The sequence below is a fragment of the Rhinichthys klamathensis genome, unplaced genomic scaffold (assembly GCF_029890125.1).
Source record: "Rhinichthys klamathensis goyatoka isolate OS25496 unplaced genomic scaffold, OSU_Roscu_1.1 h1tg000748l_1, whole genome shotgun sequence".
Lineage (NCBI taxonomy): Eukaryota > Metazoa > Chordata > Actinopteri > Cypriniformes > Leuciscidae > Rhinichthys > Rhinichthys klamathensis.
This window is the reverse complement of record NW_026607157.1, coordinates 372,193-398,375: the sequence shown is the minus strand read 5'-3', so window position 1 is coordinate 398,375 and position 26,183 is coordinate 372,193. Positions and strand designations below refer to the sequence as shown.

The 26,183-nt window shown below is 37.9% G+C and overlaps 1 protein-coding gene across 1 annotated transcript; it reads left to right on the top strand.

The window, feature by feature from the left end:
- Nucleotides 1-1,742: 1,742 nt before the first annotated feature.
- gata5 (GATA binding protein 5) lies at nucleotides 1,743-9,849 on the top strand. Its single transcript, XM_056242736.1, has 7 exons — nucleotides 1,743-1,999; nucleotides 2,748-3,412; nucleotides 5,374-5,543; nucleotides 7,021-7,149; nucleotides 7,812-7,896; nucleotides 8,253-8,380; nucleotides 8,991-9,849. The coding sequence occupies exons 2-7, from the start codon at nucleotides 2,893-2,895 to the stop codon at nucleotides 9,108-9,110; spliced, it is 1,152 nt and encodes a 383-aa protein (XP_056098711.1). The 5' UTR covers nucleotides 1,743-1,999; nucleotides 2,748-2,892; the 3' UTR covers nucleotides 9,111-9,849.
- Nucleotides 9,850-26,183: the final 16,334 nt, after the last annotated feature.

Genomic DNA, 26,183 nt, shown 5'->3' with positions numbered 1-26,183 from the left:
ATTCCAGAATATAAAATACAACGTATTTTATTTTATTTATTGTAAGAGTCATTGTTCGTTGCGTGTAATTACAAGTTAATGGCACTTTATTTGCTGTTTTCTCGCGTCTTTCAATTTATATTCCCATAGGCCTCATATTAAATGGCATACACGGGCTACATGCAATATATCAGAAGAAGCAACCCGTTCTGTAACAAGACATGCTCATCTTTAGCCACATAAATATTTCACATAGCCTGCATGACATATGACAACACTAGAGATTTCAATAACACAGACGCGCGCACACACACACACACACACACACACTAAAACACTTGGCATTGCGCGTGGCCGTTCACGCAGAACAGAATTTACAGTTCTTCTCTGCATCATTAGGTGCTTTGGTTGTCTGTCAAGGCGACTGCGTGTGGCAGTCCGAGGATAAATAGCTAGATTCCACACAAAAAAGCAAACTCAGTCATTTTAAGAACAAAATAGGCTACTGTAACCTAACTCCATAATAAAAAAAAAATTGTTGTTTTTTATTTCAAGTTTGTGATGATGAGCCAAACTCTGAGCACATTTATTGACAAAACGAAACGGCTTCAATTGAAAATCCACCGATGTAGCCTACTCTTAGGCAAAGGCGGCATTGATTAAATGAAATGCCTGAGAGGTAAAGGAGGATTTATTTAACCCGTGTAGCCTTGCAAGTTCCCCGGTGATCAAACAGTCGCTGGCTCAGGGTGTGTGTGTGTGTGTGTGTGTGTGTGTGCTCAACTGTCCCCCTCTCCACGCGCTTGTGGCGCGAGCAATGAGATCACAGGTCGCAACATCACTATTAATCTCATTATCAGCGGCCTGTCGAGGAGACTGATTGGCGACCACCTTTCTGAAATGTATGAGAATTTTTCAACAGTTGATTACTTGAATCTATTCGATATTTTTGAGCCATTTTCATTGTGCAGAAGAGTAATCATTCCCCTTAAAAATAATCTAAAGCGTGCGTCACGAATTCACCCCCTATTATTTTTTTTCAAGAATTTAGAATTTATTGTCTTTACATTAGCTCGTGTAATTATTGTTGTTTACATCTTTAAAACATTAATAGCTATTTTTATCCGAAAAAGGGAGGTGTGATGATAACTCAAACAATACCGCTAAGATAACAATATTTCCAACTGAGTATAATGAGTGTGATTATTGTTGTATCATCATACTAAGCTGTCGCTCGTATCTCTTATCTCTCTACAGCTTTTATAGAGAACACATCCAGATTTATCGGGTCATAAAATCGAGCTTTACGTTCTCGCACAGACAGCAAGGTTATTTTACTGCAACATTTTTATTTTACAATAAAGTCAAAACAAAATCCCAAGCCATTACAGTAGCGCCTATTAACACAGTAGGCTACCAAATACCTTTATTTCAAACTTTTGAAATTTATTTTAAATAAGTAAAATAGCCTACTGTTTTACAGCACTCTATATGTGACTTTTCTATTGCGTAGCCTATACATCGTTCTTGTTTGATTGTGTGCCTCTGTCAAAGCAATTTCCCAACTGCTTTTAATGTCTCTTAAAAGTTAACTTTCATCGACTAAAAACAATCGTTTAAAATACAGTGGACTCAGCAAATATAGATCTTCAGGTAGAACACCCCTCCTCCGTCTATCCCTCTCATTCTTCTCCTCCTCCATGGGTCCTACCTTTGGAGTGCGTCACGTGGTTCTGCTCTTACAAATAACTCGCAGTAAAGTAGAGAGCAAATCAGAGAACAGTTATATTAGGCATTATCTGCAGCAGCAGCTATACCTCCAGATACAGACAAGGCACAGTGACAAGCCGAAACGCAGAGGACAACTACACTTTTTTTTCGTGAATCGCATACTCGTTGGAGTTTGAATTCTGGGCTAAAATCAAGACGGAAAGAAGAGAGTGGGAACTTCAACAGCGATATTCAATCAAGTCACTTGGAAAAGAGGGTTCCTGACTTTATCGCTAGACGTCCTTATCTGGTGAGATAATACAACGAGAGCTCTTGGATGAAATTGTTTAAGCCCTTTGCTTACAGCTATCAACGTTTTTATGTAATCTGCGTTTTCAATGATAAAATATAGATGTCGGAGAGATTACAGTGCAGCTTGATTCGATCCCCGCAGATGATTTAATGGGTTCGGTATAGTGTTTTCCCAAGATATCTGAGACTGCTGCTGATAATTATTTATATCCCTATAAGATATGGAAAGTAATTAATGTCATTTTAGTCTATTAAATACAAATAAGATACAGATAATCGAAAAATCATGACAATTATACGGGTTGTCCATCTTGACTGTTTCCAATTGCATATATATATATATATATAGGCTATATTGATTGTCTATAAACGTTTGCATTAAAGCATATCGTTCAATATACACTCTTAAAAATAAACGTTCCAAAAAGGTGTTTTCGCAACTTTTCAATGAACCATTTTAGAACATAATAATATAAATAATAACAATAATATAAAGAAACTTTGGATGTTAAAAGTTCTTAATGGATCCATCAATACCAATAAACAACTTTTATTTTTAGCCTATGTTTTGTGTGTGTGTGTCTGTGGAAAATGTAAGAATTTCTCGCTTTCGGTCAGTATAGGCCTAATTATAAATTCAAAAGTATTATCATTAGATTTTTTTTTGTTATAGGCTATAGCCTTTATTATTTTTGCATAATCTAATACTTTGAAAATAATTTGGTTTATTTTTGTTTTGTCACCAGGAGTGATTTTTTTCTTATTCCCTGAGGCAGCTGCTCAAGAAACCGTTGCATTGGAGATTTTGGACGTTATCGAGGCTTTTACTACAATCTGGGCGAATTTCAAGATTTCAAAATCTGAAAGGATAGCCTAGTCATTGGATACAATATGTATTCGACCCTGGCTTTATCCTCCAACCCGTCCCCCTACGCACACGATTCCGGGAACTACATCCACCCGTCCGCGAGCTCACCTGTGTACGTGCCCACCACCCGTGTACCTGCCATGCTCCAGACCTTGCCCTACCTACAGACCTGTGAGTCCACACACCAGGCCCATGGCCTCGGCAGTCACCACGCCTGGCCACAGACTGGCACGGAGAATTCCTCTTTTAACCCGGGCAGCCCTCATCCTCCGCCCGGTTTCTCTTATTCGCACAGCCCTCCGGTGAGCAGCAGCACCGGCAGGGACGCCGCGTACCAGAATTCGCTTATGTTGAGTAACAGCGGCCGGGCAGATCAGTATGGAAGTGCTCTTGTGCGCTCCGTCGGGGGTTCCTACTCCAGCCCTTACGCGGCCTACATGAGCCCGGAGATGGCCACCTCATGGACGCCAGGGCCCTTCGATGGCGGCATGATCGGTCTTCAGGGACGCCAGGGAAGTCTACCGGGAAGGAGGTCCAGTTTAGGTAAAATGATTTGCCTCAACAATTTCGTTTTCTCCTTGATGGGACATGTATGTACACTAAAATAACAACACCTTCACGATAATTTTGTCTGCGCCACTTTATTTAACGCTTTATTTAATATTTATTGTCGCCTTTGATTCTGTTCCACTAGCCTTTTGCACAAGTGCATGTTAAAGTGAAATCTACTATATTACATTTGGGTCGTAAGTTTGGCAATAGCTTAAAATCCATCGTTCAAGTCAGCAGGCAAAAATGGTTGGAATGGAGGGGGTTTCGTTTGATGCTGTGATCTCACAATTTATTGCGGCGGTGTTGAGGGTTATTTATTGCTGTCTTGGTGTTTATGTTAGACCCTTCGTTGTTAGAAGGCATAGTTAGTTTGGGTTCGGCTACACAGGCACATTGCAAACGCTAATCAAAACAAAACAATATCTTATTCCACTAATACACATCCTTTAATGGGCAATGCAATCACTTTAATTTAAATGATAATTTAATTCCCTGCTATTGTCTGTCCACATGTGGATTGATGAAAGGGTCCCGTGCGCACCTCATAATTGTGAGAACTATCCAAGCTATACTGTCACCTTGATCAAACTTTTCTAAACAGACCATTACAGTCAGATACACATTAACGGCCGTTCCCTTTGAAGATCAGTGCTTTAGGCGGACACATTTTCTTTGATAGTCCATAAAATGTCACATTTCGTTCTTCAACTGTGGACGATTTATTCGGGCGTACATAAGGGGTCGGGCGTTTGATATTGAGCTTTTGCGTATTCTGATGTTTCGTTACACAAATATTTAATAAACATGTAGCCTAAATCTATATTACAACAATCCATCAGAGATAAACAACGTATAGCTAAGTTATATTTTATTATATTAATATATGATATTAAATTGAAACAACAACAACAACAACAAATACACAGAATATTATTACAGAGATTATTAATGCCCACCTCTTATTTGAAATAAATTGTTGGAGGGCGTCACGTGTCAGATCTTTGATTGATTGGTGACCCCTGGATCTTTAACACTGATAAGAGCTCCATTGACATTCCGTTCGCTTGAGGCCCTAGTGCCTCGTCAGCGGCCCTAATAGACACTCCAGTGACCCTGGATATGCTCGTATTAATCCATTCTTCATTCCGTCTAGAGTTTTGTCACATTCCATACCGCTGATGTAGGCTAAACACCAGGCCTATTTGCATCCATCCAAAGTGCTGAGTTCTTCCAGGGCTTTACCAATAAAAACTACTATTATTATGTAGTCCTTTTCTTGACACATCATTAAAATTCCAATCATTTTATTTTTAATTTAGAACTATTTTACTTTATTATTTCATTTCGTTATTTTCCTTGCTCTGTTAGCAAACATAAACATTTTGAATGTGAAAATAATAACTAGTATTTGAATATTCTAAGTAGCCTATTGTTGAGGTTATGCGTCAATAATCCATAGTAAAATACAGTTACAGTGAGCCCTGATACTTTTTGAAAGGCTTCAACATATCCTTAGCCTCATAGCATAATTGCCTAAGTCATTTTGTGTTTTTTCTTGTTTTCCAAAGACATTGAAATATGACTTAGGCAATTATGCTATGAGGTTATTGTTTGAATAAGTCATCGCTTCAAAATTGAAACTGATTTCTGATCCCAGCTTAAATTACACTTTTTGACACTCACCTGAAACATTAAGACTTTCGCGTTTTTATTCATTTAAGGTTATTGTATTTGCCTTAGAGAAATGAGACATGGCGACATTACAGAAATGACAACATTGAAAGCACCTCATTACACTGACCGTTCCCTTCATTTAAACTTGAACGATTAGCCTATTTCGTCTCGCGCTTTATTTTATGATTTTAACGAACATTGTCCTCTCATAAATCACTTTGAACCTAGAAGAAACCCCTGGGAAATGAATTGAAAACGAACTGTATATGTCCTTTCAGACATGCTGGACGACCTGCCGTGTGAAGGGCGCGAGTGTGTGAACTGTGGCTCCATCTCGACGCCGCTGTGGAGGAGAGACGGGACCGGACATTACCTGTGCAACGCCTGCGGACTCTACCACAAGATGAACGGCATCAACCGACCTCTAATCAAACCACAGAAACGCCTGGTACATGCACACTTCTTAATTGTTGTTATTTAATTGTTTTTAAAGGCCTTTTTCAAACCAACACTTTAAATGAACACCTACAGATGTTACCTTAAACAGTTTTTTCTACCTGACCTATGGACCCTTAAAAATGACTTTCTTTGTTTTGGCCTAAAATAATCAGATTGATTCAGTCATATTAAATAATGGTTTTTACTTGAATTAAAGCAGTCGATTTAGATTTTTGGTAACACTTTATTTTACAGTGTCCTTGTTATGTTAGTAATTACCATAGAAATAACAGTAAATTATGCATAATTACATGCAACTAACCCTTAACCAAACCCTAATCCTACCCTGACCCTATAGTAAGTACATTCTGTTAATTAATATTACTCCGTACCTAAATATGTAATTAAAAAAGTGTAACCAGATTTTTTTTTTTATCGTGAATATGCTAGTACAAAATATCCCGATGTTTTTAGACAATATCTAAACATTTTTTGCAGGTTTTCTGTAGTTGATACTTTTACAAAATAGTCTCACAAAATGAAATTATTTTTGCTTATATATAGGAGAGGTAGTGGGTTGATTTCAGGGTCAGGACTGGGAAGGCCAATTGAGCAAGCCTTCACTGCTGTCCTTTTTCCCAGGAATCTCTCTCTCTCTCTCTCTCTCTCTCTCTCTCTCTCTCTCTCTCTCTCTCTCTCTCTCTCTCTCTCTCTCTCTCTCTCTCTCTCTCTCTCTCTCTCTCTCTCTCTCTCTCTCTCTCTCTCTTTCTCACTCATTCTCTTTTTATACTCTCTCACACACGATTCTCTCACTCGTCTCTACCTCTCTGTTTTCATTTTTGCTTTCATGACCTTGTCCTTGGGTCGGACTGTTTTTAGCCCAAGCAGCGCAAAACTCAAAACAACACCAAACTTTATGGAGCTTTAAGTTTCATTCTTACTCTAGAAGAATATTAATGTATGCCAGTAAAATCCTCATTTGAATTCATAAAGTGATGCTTGGAAGACCTGGTCACAGAGTTCTCGTCCATTTCCCCTACTTTGTTTTTTTGTTTTTGTTTTTTACCGCATTTGCTTGCACTGTAAAAAAAAAAGTTGCTGCCTTAAATTTTTAAGTACAATCAACTTGGATGTTAAAGTCATTTCAACTTAAATTACATTAAACTGACTTAAAAAATTGTTGAATCTTGTATATCTTATACAATTTGCTTAAAATTGCTTAACTTATAAAGAGTTAAAGCAATGCAAAAACATGTTGTCATAACTTATTGATCATATTTTTTTTTACATTGCATGTTTACACTAAACTTAGCTACTGCATTATATTTTTAACAGCAAGATATTTGTATTATTTACAACATATACCACTAAAGGAACATAAGCAAGAACATTCTCTCATTCCCTCTCTCAAAATTCGCTCTTCAACTCTGTAAGATTCTTTCAATGTCCGCCAAATTAACCGCCTTCTCAACTATTTGTCTCTGCAGCAAAGCACGTCGCGACGAGCAGGTCTGTGTTGCACTAACTGCCACACCAGTACAACCACACTGTGGAGGAGAAATGCAGAGGGAGAGCCCGTCTGCAACGCCTGCGGACTGTACATGAAGCTTCACGGGGTGAGTGTGGGATTCAGACCGCTGTTTCTAACCACATCTCCATTTGGGAGGGTGCGTGTGCACGTTTGCTTGTGTGTGTGCAAACCTGAAGTCCACGTGATGCAGAGGTCATAGGTGTGTTTTATCGGAAGAGAATGCAAATGACGAGAGGAAGGGGAGTCGCTTAAATAATCTTTGTTCTGTAAACTTGTAATTCTCACGGTAAATAAAATGACTCCCACAATATATTTTATATATAAATAAATTAGTTACAATTTATCTAGTTACATTTTTTAAACAACAAGACCCATATTCCCACCTGAGTTCAATCACCATTATAATAGTCTTCATACACTCTTGAAACATAATTTTTTTTGCAGTGATGCCTTTGAAGAACCATCTTTGGTTTCCCAAAAAACCTTTCAGTGATCAGGTCTTAAAAGAACCATTTTTTTTATTAGAGTGAGGAACAAAATTGAACCTTTTTCCACTGTAAAGAACCGTTTGCGCAAAGAAGAGGTGTTAAAGGTTCTTCATGGAACCATTGATGCCAGTTATGAACCTTTATTTTTAAAGAGTGCCTGAACCACCAGCTCATTTTTAACTCTTTGCAACTCTTGAATGGTAAATGAATAATCAGTCGTTAAATTAGATTTTTTTTTTGTTCTTTACTCTTGTTTTAGGTACCGAGGCCATTAGCAATGAAAAAAGAAAGCATTCAGACAAGGAAACGCAAACCAAAGATGCCCAAAACCAAAGCATCCTCAGGTAAGAGTTGAGAAAAGCATTTTAAAAGAGACATTTTTGAAAAGGATTTTTAGACAAAAGCGGACATGAGTGATTTGGATGGAAGTGTGGGAGTGAGTGAGTCAGAGAATGTGTGGAGAGAAATATGGGGTGAGCGAGAGAGTAAAGGGAGGGGAAAGGGAGTGAAAGAGAGAGAGAGAGAGAGCAGTAACAGCACTTTTTTTCTGTTATCAATGGACATGTGGTGCGTATGTGGCACCAGCACAAACACAAACGGATGTTTGACACCATTAATTGTCATTTGCAATAACCAGCATGTCGAGTTTGCTGATCTTTTATTGTGTCTGTCATTCACAATTTGTTCTATTTGTCTTCAGGGTCAACAGTGTCTGGCGCTACGTCTCCCACTTCATTGCCTGTGTCAGAGAACGCCTCTACAATAAAGAGCGAACCCAATATCGCAGCTTCTCCGTATGCGGGCCAAACTGTTGTCTCAATCACACAGGTATGTACTCACGTGATTGATAGGATTGTGTTTTTTCTTTGTAGATGTCACCGTCAATGAAAGCCAGTTATTAAATATGGGTTGGCTAAATGATTGATTCCAGAGTTTAAGTTCACTCTTAAAAAGAAACATTCTTTATTGGCATCAATGGTTCCATAGAACCTTTCCATTGCACAATAGGTTCTTTATAGTGGGAAATAGATTCTTCAGACTATTAAAATGTTCTTCACACTAAGAAAAAAAAAATATATTTCAAGAAAACCCCCCTTTGGAACACTGATTTAAAAGGATAATTCACGTCAACTGAAATTTCTGTCATCATTTACTAGCCCTCATGTCGTTCCAAACCTGTATGACTTACTTTCTTATGTGGAACACAAAATAAGATATTTTGAAAAATGGTTAAGCTGTTTTGTCCATACGAAACAACAGTTATTGACTTAAATGCAACAAAATTATTGACATTATTTTTTGTTCCACAGAAGAAAGTAAGTCATGCAAGTTTAAACGAGATCAAAATTCTGTCATCGTTTGCTGTAGATAACCGATTTACTGCAAAGCTCGATTTGGCATTTGTCAACTAACAGTGTTTGTCTTTGTTCTGCTTAAGTCATCAACACAGTTGGACAGTGCCAGGTCAGCACACGTGGACATCAAATATGAGGACTACACATACACCCCGACGTCAATCGCCCAACAGAATTCCTGGTGCGCGCTGTCCCAAGCGTGATCTGAGACCTACTACCTTTCTTTAAACCTTCCCAGTGCATTCTGGGAGAAAAGACTTTTAACAAGATCTACCTAATAGAACATTTACCTAAATGTAGACAGACGGAGCTTAGGAATGCAAGGGATCGACTGTAATCTGAGCTACTTTGCCTCGTCGATTTATCGTGGCATATCTGTCTGAGACTGTGATGTCACGGCCGATTCATGCAATTCCACCAAAGTACGGCGGACGACAAGCAGCGACTCAGCAGCAGTTCTCAAGTTCCTTAAGCAATGATCGGGAGGACAAAAAACATGCTTTTTATGGCTTCTGAACATGTTTCATGGCTTAGATGTTAATGATTAACTTTTAAGATACATTATTTATGTTGAGATAAGAATGGTGGAGGCACACAAGTCTCTCCCATAATTCCCCTTATCCTTCAGGGAATGCGCCGTCTTTATGGTCGCTATGACTTTAGATCGCATACTTTGCCTGGATGAGGCTTTTAAAGTTTCCTTGTTGTTTTTGCTGATTCCAGACTCTGTTTAATGCTGTATTGTATTCCTCCGATGATCCGAAGTGCAATGACCCTCACTTTCCAGCAACATTTTTGAAAAGGCACACGTTTATTTTAATTGTTCGAAATTTTGTGTTTTGTTTTGTCAGAATATGTTAACCTAAATTTATTTGCTGTATTTTGTTGATATATATTGGAATTATACCATTGTTTTATTGCATATAAAATTGCCAAACATTTGCTTTGTGTCTGCATGTGTTTGTAGAAATTGTATAATTCTTCTTAAAGGGACAGTTCACCCAAAAATGAAAAATCTGTCATCATTTACTCACCCTCATGTTGTTTCAAACCTGTATGAATGTATTTTTTCTGCTGAACACAAAACAAGATGTTTTGAAGAATATGGGTAACCAGACAGTTATGGAGAACAAAATACTATGGAAGTCAATGAGGCCCATCAACTGTTTGTTTACCCATATATTCTTTAAAATTTATTTTGTGTTCAGCAGAAGTATAATAACGAGGGGCCGTGGGGTGATATCCATGGTTTCAGTGTGTGTCTGTGAACTTTAATCTGATCTACCAACACAATCTTATAGCAATTAACTAAAATGACTATTTTAACAAACTACTTAATAATTAGGTTTTCGTATGAATCGCATCATACGAATTCACAACCTCATAAAATACATTTCCTCATGAGATCAGGTTGGATATACACATTGTTTGACTTGATTATCTCAGAATATTTGAGGGTTTGTATTCTTTTTTGTGCTTCATTCCCACACAAAAAGTCCCATTCAACATGACTTGTTTTGTTTTCAAAGGTGGTTTGTTAATTTTTAAAACGTCCTGACTTTATAATGCCAAGACGTAGGCCATATATAGAAATTGTATATGAAGGCTTTGATGTTTATGACTTTATATAGTTCCTTTGTGTAACCTGTATCCTCCTAGGTGTTGCTGAGTGTTTGCCAGAATGACTCTCGGTGTCTGAGCGTACCTCTCTCCGCAGAGTGTTGGCGATCAAAGGTTGCGTTCCAGCTTGGCTTTATGGTGCTAAGGTTTTGGGTTGGGCTAGAACATGTTGGCTCTTGGCAGGCGCGTCAGCATGAAGCCCACCTGCTTTACAGCCTCATGGCGACAGAGAGGCACCGCCATCCATCTTTATTGCTATTGGCCGAATTAGCTGGCTTTATCTCGTGGTGTCTTAGTTTTGTTGCCCAGGTGATGAGGTGCAGGTTCAAGAAACTGTTGCATCAGGTTCACAACCTCAGCCTCATGAGTAATGCTTTATAAGCAGTATTACATTGACTGTTTTTATACGCCCATGCCATCATCATCATCATCATCATCACATCACACAACTCGCCAAATTATTGTCTCTTCTGAAATGAGGTGTGGTGAGCTTGGACAGAGCAAGCATGCTTTATAAGAAAGTTATCACTTTGAATCATTGAAACGCATCCAGTTCTCCTCAAACAGCCTTCATCAGAGGGGCAAGCGCCTGTACTGACATTAAAACAAGTGACAGGCTATTGTGTTTGTGATTAAATGTTTCAAATATTTCTGGCAATAATTTCACATCTCCAAAGGTCGTGAACAGACCATGATGGTTTTCAGAAATGCTTGAGGTTAAGACAGTTTCAACCTTTTAAAAAAAAAAATTATTATTCATTAAGATGAATATCTCATTTTCCCCTTTCAATATTTTCTCTTTCATTTGAGCGTTTCTGAGGCAAAGACAGATTTTTCCCAGGGTCACCCTCCTTCATTCATTTTCTCTGCATTGCGCTCTCTATCCTGTGGTATAAAAAAAAAAAAAACAGGATATTGTAGAGCAGTTCTGACCATGAAGGAAGTTATGGAGGGGGTTACGATTCATCCTTCAGTGTGACAGTGGACTGAAGGATTGTTGCTTTGTGAATGTGCAAGTGTGCGTGTCACAACGTGATGAATGGCTGTACACATTTGTGACTGTGTCTGTAACCGCATCTGACATGCTGCAGAAATCACCAGAATATTGGCTTCTGGGAATTCTGGGGTTGGCTCCATGGGGAACCCAGGCTTTATTTGAAACTTTAGACTGCTAAAGATCACTTTCTTTATCAGTATTGAGTTGTTTTCCAAAAATATATATCTGTACTGTTTCTGAACTGCATGTATTTATTTGATCAAAATACAGTAAAACAGTAATAGTGTGAAATAATTACAATTTACAACAACACAAATACAAACTGTTTTATATGTAAAATATTTTAAATTGTTACTTTCTAAATGTTCTTGTGATGGCAAAGCTAAATTTTCAGCAGCCATTACTTCATGGCTGATTAATTTTTGTTTGTTTGTGGAAACCGGTATTTTTTTTTTATTTTTTTTTTTTTATGTAGCCTACTGTTACAAATTTGACCTTGCTTAATAAAATGATTAATATATATATATATATATATATATATATATATATATATATATGTGTGTGTGTGTGTGTGGGTGTGTGTGTGTGTGTGTGTGACCCTGGACCACAAAACCAGTCACATGGGTAATTTTTTTGAAAGTGAGATTTATACATCACCTGAAAGCTGAATAAATAAGCTTTCTATTGATGTATGGTTTGTTAGGAAAGGACAATATTTGGCCGAGAAAATCTGGAATCTGAGGTGAGGGTGCAAACAAATCTCAACGTTGAGAAAATCGCCTTTAAAGTTGTCCATTCATATTCGGAATTTTGCTGCATCCACTCACAAAAATATTTTTTTTATACATTTACGATAGGACATGTAGAAAATATCTTTATGGAACATGATCTTTTACTTTAATATCCTGATGATTTTTGGCATAAAAGAAAAATAGATCATTTTGACCCATACAATGTGTTGGCTATTGCCACAAATATACTGTACATTGCGACTTGTGACTGGTTTTGTGGTCCAGGGTCATACACACATATAAAATAAAATGAAAATAAAAATGACAGATTTAAAACATTATTTTTTGTAACCACCAAGTTCTGCCTGCATGATAATCCACATGCGTGCACACACACACACACACACACACACACACACACACACACACACACACTCAATAGTATGCAAGATAAAATGAATTGGCTACAATGCTGTCAATCATAAACCTCAGTGGTATATGAGGTATATTATATTCTTCCACGTATTACAACTGCTCTGTGAATCATTTCAAATGACTGCATCCACTGAGATCAAGATTTAAAACTAGAAATGTTTGAAAATTATGTGGGCCTGCTTAACCCTGTAAAGACGTTGCACCTTCGTTTTGTTCGTCTGTGTGCACTTGTGTATATGTCAGGGCAGTTTGTGTTGGGGATTTCCTCAGAATGAGCCGTCAGCTAGCAAAGCTGGCAGAGATGCCAGTGCCAGAACACACTAAAACTGCAATGTGTTCTTAAATGACCCTACTATAAGGCCTGGGCCAAAGAGCAAGCCAAGTGTGGGGGAGAAAAAGAAAATCAACAATAATGCGGCAATAATAATGAGTCTTGCTCCAAAGGTGTATCCAGCTTACGTCTTCATTCAGAAATGCTCAAGAGAGGAGTTTTCTCAAACGTTGTCTTTGTGTACTATTAGAGGTGAACAAGAAGGATCAAGCAGCAGTGTTCTCATTTCTCACCTTTTAGTTGCGTCAACATTTTTGCCAGTCTGCAGTTCTCAAAGAATACCAAGGCCTCTGGCTCTCAGAACGCACTATCAGTAAAATGACCTTAGAGGTGCCCTGTGTACTTTAAGCTATATGTGAACTATTAGGACTGCCAAAGCTTTCTTTCTCTTGCTGTCTCTCTTTCTTCACAGCATTACACCAACTCACTGCCTTATTGGCCCCCTGCAACTTAAAAAAACACCCCTGTATTCCCTAAGACACACACTGTCACTGGCACTAGTGTGTTTGTGTTAGTAGCTCTTGGGGGTTCACCACAGGACTCCTATTATATTGTAATTGAGGACTCTGTTCTTGAATATGACCCCCACCTTTTGCTTTCTGGAAGAATACAGAGTAACTGGGACAAATGGTCCAATTCAGAGGACAAATGATTCCATTCTTTATGGGGCAACCATTCTAATAATACTAATAATTTTAATTAACCCTAATCTCAGATGAAATAACAGCATGCTCAATATTACTTAAAGGAATATTTCACCCCAAAATAAAAATTCTAGACAGAAAAGAAGATTTTTTTAATCTGTTTGTCTATTGCCAAAACAAAACAAATCACTAAGAAGAAAGAACCGAAGTCATACAGGTTTGAAATTACATCAGGGTGAGTAAATGATGATACATTTTCATCTTTGGGTGAACTTTATCAATGTAGTAAAAAAAAAAAAAATTCCAGTCCCTTTGGATGTGTCCTAGATGACAGGGTGATTAAAGGAGAGTCCCTCTCCCCTCATGCACTCACAAAAACAAGAGGGTGACCCCGCCTATCCAAAGGTCAAGGTGTGCACAGGCCAAAGGTTGTGTTACAACCAAAGGCCCATAAAACAAAGTGCATCTATGTACATAATTATCACAGCAAAATGGCACATGCACACACACTCAAATCTAATGCAAGAACATGCTCACAGACTACTGCAACTACACTGTACACAAAGTACAAAGTAGGGCAGGTGTTCGGTGTTAGTGTTTGCACACACACACACACACACGCACACACACTTTTCCGGTCACACACCTGGCCAATAGTCAGCTTCATTAGAGGCATCAAATACTCACTGCCTGTTACACGATCACAGTCAACAGTGAGTTACTCATTAACATGTTTAAAATCATAAATGGCATTATATTTATGATTTATTAAAGAAAATATGTGAAGTTCATCGCTTGGATGTTTGCATATGGTGCATGTAATTTTAGCTAGTATTATTAAATCAGCTCTGCCAGCTTTCCTCTGTTTTAATGATTGATTTATTTTGCAACAGATTGCAAGACAAGTTATAATGGAGGCTATGAGCAAAATCCAGAACAAGCTCAAAAATACAAATCTGTATTAACTGTACTATTCTATTACCTTACTGCAATACTGGGCCATTTAAACCCTTATGTCCACAAGCATGGGTAAATGTTTGACCAACTTTGACCCTGTCTTGAATGTGGAAAGTGATTTTAACATTTACTTCTTAAAATCATCTAGCATATTTTTAATTGTAAATGTGTAGTGACTATAGTATATTAAATTTCACTAGTAACTAACTGAATACTATTCTTCCAACTATTATTCATTTTGCTGCAGATCACTTTGCCTAGTCTAGAAAATATAAATATTTGTATTTTACATTACACATATTTATAATAACTATTTTAATAAATATTTTCAAGAACAATTCTCCGTAGTGCACATAATATTTTAAATGACCAATAGCAAAACAATAGGTAGCCTACTAGTGACTAATTACTAGTCACTATTCGATAAATAGCCTATCATCCAATGAATGAGTTATATCCTCCTGAGACCCAGAAAAAAAAAGTTTTTTGAATTTAGTTTTTTTCCATGTCATCACACTGTTTAGAGCACAATAAACAAATGGTAAAAAAAACACATATATAATTAATATTTTATTCATACGTTATGCTATGTTCTCTGTAGTGGACGCCAGGACTAAGTTGTTTAAAAAATAAAATGACATGAAATTATATGTATAGGCAAAAAAATGGGATTTTTTTTCAATCACCAATACATTTTGGGGTTTCAGGATTTTTTCAACCAAAATTTGTATAAAGATTATTCTCAACTATGTTATGAAAGAAATAATGGAATGAATTGATACACCATTTTACTTTTTGCAATATGTGGGTAAAATGGCCATAAATTAATATTCCCATTCAATGCAATGTATCTATACACTGTATCTAATTTGCACATTAATGTGTTCTTGGAGCAACATTTAATGAAAAAAGAAGTGTAACAATTGGAGTAATTATTGGCAACATTTTAATAATATCATCGAATATTTCATAGGAATATTAATGTATAATTTATCTCCATATTCACTTGTTGTGTCTCCCAGAATGCCTGATAAACATGGTTTTAGTCCTGGTGTCCTCTACAGTGGACACGTTTGAAATCAATGCCCTGTTCTGTAACAGAAAGTATTTTTTTTATTTGAAACCCCTTAACATTTTCCTGAGATGTTGTTTTATGAAATACAATTTGAAAAAGTAGTCCAATTTAAATATAATTACAATATATTATCATATTTCCATAAGAATGCTACATTTGATCACTAAATTAATGTCAGACATTTTTAAAGACCAAGGAGAAGTTGTTTTCATGGTGAAACCTCCAAACATTTGGCATCTCTGAAAAGTCCTGAATGTGCTCTTTACAGGACACCCAGGTTGTGTCATGTGACATGTATGATGTCAGAGAAATTCACTAAAATATAATGTCCACTACAGTGGACAAAAGTCTATTCTTGGGTCCCAGGAGGATATTATACTACTAGGCCTACTAATGAATATTTGGCTACTAGAGAAATTGAAAAATATGCTGGTTACTGGTATTACTTACTCGTAAATTAAATAGGTGGTACAAAGATTAAAAAGAAAAAGAAAACAAGTTACTAGTAGTTAGTAGGCCTACATAACTTGAGTGCCATAACTTTTAGCTTGCCATATCTTGAGTGCGTGTGAAGGTAAGTGGAATTGGGAGGGGCTGTTGTGCGCGTGTGTGTCCTCGTGCATTTTTCCTGTTATGGGAATTAATGCCATTTCACATGGGTATTATTAGAGGTGGTCGTTACTAAACTTAGCTTCATTCTCTAAGTCATTCATTCTCTAAGTTTGTCCGTGCATGGACAAAAAATAAGTGGCAACAAATAACCAGACCGACGAGGAAAATGCCAAAATAAGAAGGAAAATAGCATTGTAAACGAGACGGAGACGTCTGAGAGCGATGACTTCCGTGGCCGGGAGCAAGATCGTTTCCTTGCCGTGGAAAAAAGAGTCAGGAAGGGGAAAAAAGTTGAGGGGTAGGTGTGGGGTAAAGAGAAAGAAAAAACTCCATCTACGTCTACAATCAATGCGCCCCTCCTCCCCCATGTCGCCGCCATCTCTCAGGCCGTAATTTACGATGCCTCGCTATTTATTTGGCTCACACCTCCCGGTAAAGCTCCGTTAACAAACTTCACACTTTGGCAGCTCGTTTTGCAGGTATATTGTATGCAAACCGTGTATTTATTGGGTTTTGTCACGAAAAGGTGGCGTGTGAAATGACGACGTCTCAATTTATTGTGATGTGAGTTATGAAACAAATGGACAATCTCTCTGTTTTTACATTTCTAAATAGCCTAGATGTTTTAGGTTCCTCGAGGCTATAGCTTCACCTCCCCTTCAACTTTGAACCCTGAATAAGTACTTGGCAAAAAGACCTGTTGAATCTGCTTGTAACAAGCCAGTGAGAGAAATACAAAAAAAAACCTCCAAAGTTGTGGTATTGTGTGTGTATAGGCTATGTGTGGTGTGTGTGTGTGTGTGTGTGTGTGTGTGTGAGAGAGAGTGTCTATTCATCTGTCATCAGGGAGGTTTGGTAAGGAGACTCCGTGGAGCCCAGAACTCAGGGGTCAAGTCCAGGTTTTCCCAGCCCCCAGCATCCCTCCCGCTCTCCTCCGCTCCAGAGAGATGGACAGAATCAGGGAGAGGCGTGAAGGGATGGGGAGGAGAGGACATGAGCCTGAAGTGATAGATTGATGCTTAAGATGACGAACAGTGGGAACGGATATTATGGACGAAAAACAGTTTACTTTTACATTTCGCAGCCAACATGTTTGGCTTCTGCATGCAGGTTTTTTTTTTTAAGTTGAATGTTTGTGATTCTGTGGTTGTGAGTCTTAATTTTACATGTCAGTTCTGATGGCAAAGACTGTGTATTTTGCATATTGTTAGGGAGACAGCATCCATTTTCCAGAACATTGACAGAATTTTTTATCTTAAAACAATCTTAGTTGGAACATAATTGTTAGTTGTGATATATATATCAAAGCTGAATTTTTGTTGAAACCATGATAATTTTTTCAGGATTCTTTGACGAATAAAAAAAAACATTGTTTACGTTATTGTTTACAGTAGCCTACATGCAAAGTGAAATCAGCATAATGAAAAAAATGTCCATGCTAACGGCCATAAAGATGCTAATCTTTATGACCTTTACATGATAAAAGAAGCATGAGTGTAAGATACATTCAAATAATTGCATTCAATTCTAAATGCATTCAAAACCTTAATATGCTCCTCCCGGTTTCCAATCATTCTTATGCATTTGCATATTATAGTGTCTCAGTTGTGTTCATTAGGCTGTTGAGACCCTGTGCCACACTATGACCCTGTTGTAAGTAATGTCCTCTCTATGTCACCCTCTCAGTGTGTGTCCGCCTGTCTGTCTGTCTTCTTTTCTGTCTCCTCAGGTGAAGTGTGGAGTGATGAGGCCCAGGACTGCTCTCTCTCTCGCCTTCTCGTCTCCAAAGTGCCAGGCATTTCATGCAGGGTGAGAGACGTTGCTGAGGTGTGTGTTATTCTTCATGTCGGCCTCCAGCGGGGAGCAGGAGTCAACACAGCTAGTTACATACACAGCGCCATCAGCCTGTCAATCAAGTCAGGTAAGCACACCCCCTATTGGTTCATAATCTCACATGCACACTCAAAAATACAGTATGTACTAGTTTCACACATAAGACACCTCTAATGTAAATGTAATGTGTATACACCTCATTAGAGGTGCATGTTGTTCATCAATGTTTCCTGAACTCTGAGCCCTTACATTCCTGCCTCATTATTTTACAGCTTAATCCATCTGCAGATAATAACCATTTGGGCAATCAGTGACTGAGTTTGCCAAAAGATACCACACATTCACGCACACTTCATAAAAAACATAAATTATAATCATCAATGTCTCTGTGTATCTAGTTAATACATTTACTGATGTTCTTATGGATTTGTCAATCAATCAATCAATAAGCAAATCAAATAATTTACATTCTACTAATAATCCAGCCATTCAAGTCAGTAAATAATTATATATAAAAAATGTTTTTTAAAAATAAAACAGTAATATTGTGAAAAAGTATTACAATTTAAAATAACTGTTTTTTTATTTTAATACATTTTAAGATGTAATTTATTCCTGTGATCAAAGTTGAATATTCAGCATCATTACTCCAGTCTTCAGTGTCACATGATCCTTCAGAAATCATTCTAATATGCTGATTTACTGCTCAAAAACATTTCTTTTTATTATTAATCTTAAAAAATGGTTGTGCTGCTTAATATTTCCGGGAAACTGAGATACACATTTTTCTGGATTCTTTGATGAATAGAAAGTTCTAAAGAACATCATTTATTTAAATTACAGTATAAATCCCTTCACCGTCAATTTTCATTGCTAAATAAAATTATTAATTTATGTTAAAAAAATCTTACTGACCCAAAACTTTTCACACACACAAACTGTTTACTTGTCATGTGAACATGATTTATATATCACAAAACAGTTTTAATTATACATTCATAATAGATCATTAATTATACATTCATGATAGACCCTTTAAATATTATGTACCAAATATGGTTAAAGGCACAATATGTAGTTTTTTTTCGCCACAAGAGGGCACAGTTTCCAACAATAACAAAGGCGTAGGTTGATGACGCAGTGATGAGCTGAATGATGGGACTTGCTGTCAAGCTGATGGATCTAATAATGTTTATGCATGAGTGCAAACATTCATGTTTTTTAACATTACAATGGTATGAAGCAGGTCGCGATTGCTAAAGAGACAGATATCACACGCGAGTCCCGCGGATATAAAGGAATAAGGACATTTCATTCTACCGAACTACCCGCAAGTGCTGAATTACTCACACAGGTCAGTTTATTAGACGAATTAAACTTGTGAGGTAACGCAGCGCTGCTTCAGTTGGTCTAACGTTACATTTATAACACTAAACGGCATTTAAATGTGTGTTGAAAGTTATAATGTTATACTACGTGTTGGTTCGTTTGCTATACAAAACTAGCAGTAAGCTAGATCAACATTAGAATAACATACTGACCATATTCTAACATTTCATCATGTTGAGCTAACGTTATATAACATTGATTTGTTTTATGTACATTTGCTCACCTGTCTAATAAAGCTGTCAAGTCGTGACTCGTGAAGCTCTGCCAAGTCCAAGTTAGTCGCGGACGTGGAGCTCTCGGCATCTCAAAAACGCCACGCTGATATTGATCCTCATTTTAGTTCTCCTTGTTTGTCCCAAAGTCTGCTTGCCATGGTCTATGTTTGAAAGAAACAAGAACTGCATGCCGCTAAACGTTATGCACTACGCAGTTGTCCACGTCTGTCGCCATGGTTACGTCATGGCTATGGCAGTATGAACGGTAACCAAGGATAGCGCGGATATTGCGTCATTGACAGGCGACATTCTTTTCTGGGACGGCCACTTATTTAAAATAGTAATTTCTCTGAAATAAAAAATCTTTGGAGACTTTTGGGATATTGTAAGTACACAACTGCAGGAAATATATCATACTGTGCAAGTGATTTTTGGATATTACAAAATTCTTACATATTGCACCTTTAATGTGTGTGCTCGTGTGTTATGTGTATAATGACTTGCTAGTCAAATATCCACGATCACAAAGCACGTGAAAGCTAGTTTTTGTCAGGGCTGATTTTTGCATAGTCACATTCCATTAGAAAGGTTTTCATGAGTGGAATGAACTTTGGCCCTGCCCCGCTCAGCTGAACTCTAGCCCACTCATTAATTTATAGACTCTGTGCCATCTGATTGGTGCTGCACTGATGATGTCAGCCCTGAAACAGCAGCACTAAATTATAATCATAGCCATCGTAAAGACAAGGGCCTGCTGCACATGTGGAATTCTTTTCTCTCTCTTTTTTTGCCTTCTCTTTCATTATCTCTCCCCTCTCCCCTCTTCATCGTCTCCACGCAGGATTTCCTTATGTTCCTGTCTCCGTCTGTCTATCTATTTCTTTTCTCTTTGTCTGTCTGTTTCTCATGTTCCTCCATTCGGGTTAATCTCTCACCCTTTCTCATTCTGTTGTCTCTCTCTCTCTCTCGCTGCTTCTGAACATGCACTTTGGATAACCCTGTTTTCAGAACCTCCGCTGCACTTTGCAGATAGATGCAGCCTATTTATTTTACTGTAAGAACACAGCAGACACAGGGAGCCAGAAAGAAAGCCAAAGACACATATATTCTGGTGGGTTAAATCCAAAAGAAGTTGGCTGAAAGTAAGTGTGTGTGTGTGTGTCTGCCGACTACATCTTCAAGAGAGCCCTCCAGATTTATAGAAGTGACTCTAGACCTTGAAATATTTGTAATCATGATTTGTTTGATTATGTGGGGGAGTGGATAGAGAGCTGGAAGTACTTTAATACTGAATTCTCTCTCTGTCTCTTTGTCTCTCACTACCCCCCCCCCCCCCCCCCCCCACACACACACACACACATATAACACCCAACCCAACCCCTAACATACAAACACTACATCACTGCCTTTCGTACCTATTTGAGCTCTTACAGTATAGTACTCGCATCTTAATTCTGATTGGTTCCAAGGATGCTGGTCCATTTATTAGAATTGCACAGGTTTGTGGACGTCATTACAGTTGCATATCATTTCATTTTTGTAATAATATAAAATATTTGTAATAATTCATATTCTAATAATTGTTAATAATTCTAATAATTTATTAAATCTGGTGTCATTGTTGAACTACTCGTACTCGTAAATGTAAGTACACATTGATGGACTAAGACACGAAACGAGCGGTTTGTGTGAGAAAACGAACAGTATTTATATCGTTTTTACCTCTTGTAAACACAGCCACGTCCAAGTGATCTGAGGGCGCGGGCGCTTCGGTCTGTGCGTTACAAGAGGTAAAAACGATATAAATACTGTTCGTTTTCTCACACAAACCGCTCGTTTCGTGTCTCAGGCCATCAATGTGTACTTACATTTACGAGTCATTAAATCATGTTTAACTTGGACTTCTCTGTGCATGCTCTTTGAGGAAGTTACCATAGACCTGCATTATATGACTGACAGACAAGAACGGTTTGACCTAAAAATATCAAAATTGAAACTACTGCGGAAACAAAGACACCTACATCTTGGATGCCCTTGAGGTAAGCTAAAACATATCAAAAATTAATTTCAACTATCCCTTTAAACTTAAGTTATTTTCAACATTTACTAATACATTTTTAAAATCAAAAGTTGTATCTGCTAACATCAGTTCATGCACATGAACAAACAATGAACATTTTCCGTCAAAATTGGCTGAGTAAATATTTTAAAACGTTCACAGATTAGGCTTAGGGAAAAGGAAGGTTGAATGTCTCATGGAGAAATGTTTGTCTGAAAGGTATGGATCTCTCTCTCTCTCTCTCTCTCTCTCACTGTAATGGTATTTGTAGGGTTTGATAAGCTCCTCTCTGACGGCCTCCTGTCCTGATGATGTGGACGCAGAGACAAAGGCCGACTGCTGCATTCTTCTGAACCTAGGGTTTAACACATGCTCAGATAACAGAAAGGTATTTACAGCACACTTCACTGTTACCTCAGAAAAACGGCCTGAATCTAGAGCTTATAAACTAATGCTGCATTAAACGACAGAAGAGCATTTACACAATAGTTATTTTAGTTAATTGTATGGAAATTGTTTTATGTGCCGGAATTGATTGGCAAGACTTTTCCATCTGTCAGCTGCTGTTATCATTTAAATGAAAAGGATGAGGATAAAGCAAGATTTCAATGATGTCATTAAAAGAGAAGTGAGGTTGGTGAGCTGTAGTTATCGCTGTGATGTCACTTTAATATATGCCGATTAGACTGCAGTCAGTGTGACTGTGAGTGTATCAGTGAGCGGCAGGCCTGTCCATCTGAAGTCCCGCTGGGATTCCTCTGGCTGTGTCTCATTGTGCTGGACCCTGTAAGACAAAGGGTTAAGTAAATGTTTGGGGAAGATAAGGCCACTCACACTGACAGCATGCAGACTTCAGGGACCGGGCTCCACTACGGCCAGATACACACACACACACACACACACACACACACACACACACACACTCCTCCTCACTTTTGCCTCTTACTCAATTTCACATTTTCTCTCTCTCTAAGGATTACTTCATTACTGTGTGTGTACAGTTTTGTAATGAAGTCGCCAACATCTTATATTACATTTTCATATCCTCATTCATTATATATCTTAATGTTGAATTAAATATAAATATATTATTTTCTTTTATTCAGTACTGTGGATTGAGATGATGTTTGCCATGTTCACTGGCTGCTAAGCATTGACTTCATTTGACTCTAATCAAAAATTTTGAACATGTTTTCTTGTGCAAATTGTTTTAATTGATAATCATTTATAGGGTTTTCCCGTGTTCTAAACTTCACTTTTTTAAAATCCTATTAATCTTTTGCAATATCCTTTTAACAAAAGCCAGATCGTGACTTTGCGTCATCTTCCAGGAAGTGACATCAGTTTTGGTGGAAAATAACAACATAAACATCAGTTAGTGTTAGCAATGGGTTTTCTGAATTTAATTTAATTTTTAGTTTTTTTTAATTATGACATTACAGTTTATAAAAAATCCATCCTGTACATTTTCTAAAACAAGGTTATAATTATTAAAGTTTAAGTGTCTGAGTTTGACCAAAACATATCTAGTATAAGAGTCTAGTATATCCTTTTATAGAAATTCTTCCTTTAAATTACAGCACAAACATACTCATTATTGTTATTCTTTTTTTTTTTTTTACAGTGCATAACAGGATTGAGTGACCTAACTGCAAGTGAACATGGTTGCATAGAGGCAGAGAAGTTTCTTTGTGTGTGTATGAGAGAGAGATTATGTGTAACACACAGCAGTATTATGTTTTAGGTAGCATAAGGCAGTGGGAGGGGAATGGTGGAGACTTGTTTTGCATGGCTGTTCCAGCTGCTATCTCCAGCTACAAGACTAAAAGTCTGGCCAGGAAAACACTCGCACACACTCACTCCTATTTTCTTTAATGTGCTCTGCTCAGTTTTTCCTACTTTAAAAACAAGCTATAGCGGTCTGATAAGAGAGGAGGGCCTGTGTACCTGTGTTTGTGTGAATGTCACTGTGTCATGTTCGTTTTTTTGGAGGGTGTGTAGCATTAGTCATTTGAGCTATGACATTGCGGTCATTACTTTGTCACATTAGCAAAGCATCATTTAGTGTCATTTTATGTCAATTCATGACAGCTTGTGAACTGAAGGTGGGCCTACAAATACAAAAAAGCCATGTCACTATTATCATGTTTTTGAGTACCATAAAAGGGTTACTTTAGTGTTTTTTGGATACAATGTAAAGAAAGTTGTTGCCTTAATTTCTGAAGTTCAATCAACTTGGATGTTTAAGTCATTTCAACTTAAACTACATTAAACTGTCTTAAAAAATAAGTTTAATTTTGTAAAACTTAAAAAAAGTTAACTTATTTTGATGAGTTAAAGCAATGTAAAAACACATGTTGTCATAACTTATTGATCATATAATTTTTGACAGTGTATTGACTATGGAAATACCATGATTCTTTGACATGTACCATGTTAATACCCTGTTTATCTTTGAATTGGCTTGAAGTTGCATGTAAATATCATGGTGCATAATTTTTATAATCATTCAATACCGTGGTATCAAGGTGTCATGATGTTGCCATCTGATAACATCATGCGGACTGTACAGCCACAGTGATTTTTTTTAAAGGTCAACCCAGCACCCAGTCTCCTTCAACCAGTTTCAATACAGACAAATGAGCCCTGAAAATTCATAAACTTCCCACTTTCCGTTTACTTCTTACTTTCACACATATTAAAATTATGGCCTACATTTTACACAAATAGGAGATCATAAATTCAACCGCAGACGTCAGCTACACAATCAAGTGCTGCCATTGATGTGTTCTCCCCATACACAACCAGTGAACGCTCTCCGTACACAGTTGGACGTTTTGTTTTTCTCCATAATTGGGCTGTAGAATAAACACGGAGGTTAGGTTGTGGAGCAGAGATGTCAGATAGTTTACGGAGACTTCATTCATGTACGGTCAAGTCTGATTCAGCCAACAGCTAATAAGTACGACGAACATCGTGTCAAATTGTCAGAGACGTCCAGAGTGGCTCGGTTAATGATACACAGTCCTTGATTTGTGTGAGCTGCTAAATAGCAGTAACATTAGTTCAGCTGTTTTAATGGCCTTGTTAGCATGTCAATGAAAGATCAGTATATCAAATGATGTATCACCTGCCATCTTAGTTATGAAGAGCTAGCACTAGCAAAAATGGGGGGGAAACAGTAAATTTAGTTTAAAAGTGTTCTTGGATCAATGTGAATCATAACACATACAGTGGGGGTGCATCCTTTCTCAGCCAGTGAAGATTTAGGTAGACAGCTGTTTGAAATGGGGGAATGTATTCACGAACCTGGAAATTAGCTTGTGCTCTTTGGATAATCTACACCTTCGGGAGGACTGGGAATCTAAAAACGCCCTACTAGCCTTCTCTCACTCCCCCCACTCTGTCCATCTCTCGTTCTTTTTTTGGTTCTCTGTTTCTCACACACACATACACACACTGACACAAACACATTCAGACGTTCTTTATATCTCTCTTTCCATTGGCTCTACCCCCTCGCCCATTACGATGACCCTTGTTCTTCCCACTTACTTTCTCTCCATTCTCTCTCTGTCTCTCTCCCTCCCTCCTGCTGGTTTTATCAGTGGTCCTGCTCAGTGTCCTACTGTCATGTCTTGATGTGATTTATGTCATGGGCTGTGAAGTTTACTTATCTCCTCCCCCTACACACTCTCTCTCTCTCTCTCTCTCTCTCTCTCTCTCTCTCTCTCTCTCTCTCTCTCTCTCTCTCTCTCTCTCTCTCTCTCTCTCTCTCTCACTCTCACACACACACACACACACACACACACACACACACACACACACACACTAAGGAGATGGCTCCCACTTTCTAGGGCTCAGCCAACCTGGCTCTTCTGCCGCCCAGCATCCTGACCCTGCCAGAGTGAGTAAGCAGGGTGTGTTGTTTGTGGCAGCAAAAAGTGTGGGGGTCTCAAATGAGATGGCCGTTATTTAGTGGACAGTCAAAGATAGTGATGTATGTTCTGTCAGTCATGAAACTATAGATTTTCTTCCAAATCCATTCCTTCTCTGGCTTGTCCTATCCTTGCCTATCCTATAATATCCTGGTCAACCCTATCGTATCCTGGTCTATCCTATTATTTCCTGGCCTATCCTATCCCTTCCTATCTTGGCCTATCCAATCATAACCTGGCCAATCCTATCTTTTCCCAATACCCAGTCGTGATCTATCCTATCCTATGCTGTCCTGGCCTGTCCTATCTTTTCCCAATCCTACCCGGTCATGATCTATCCTATCCTGGCCTATCCTATCCTGTCCTGGCCTACTGCATACTATCCTACCTTGGGCTCTCCTAACCTGGCCTATTATATCCTATCTTATCCTGGCCTATCCTAT

Bases quoted from the DNA above. Each gene is read 5' to 3' on its own strand.
- gata5 (XM_056242736.1), top strand. From the start codon at position 2,893: ATGTATTCGACCCTGGCTTTATCCTCCAACCCGTCCCCCTACGCACAC. The intron at 7,897-8,252 runs GTAAGAGTTGAG...ATTTGTCTTCAG, and splicing joins CAAAACCAAAGCATCCTCAG to GGTCAACAGTGTCTGGCGCT. The intron at 8,381-8,990 runs GTATGTACTCAC...GTTCTGCTTAAG, and splicing joins CTGTTGTCTCAATCACACAG to TCATCAACACAGTTGGACAG.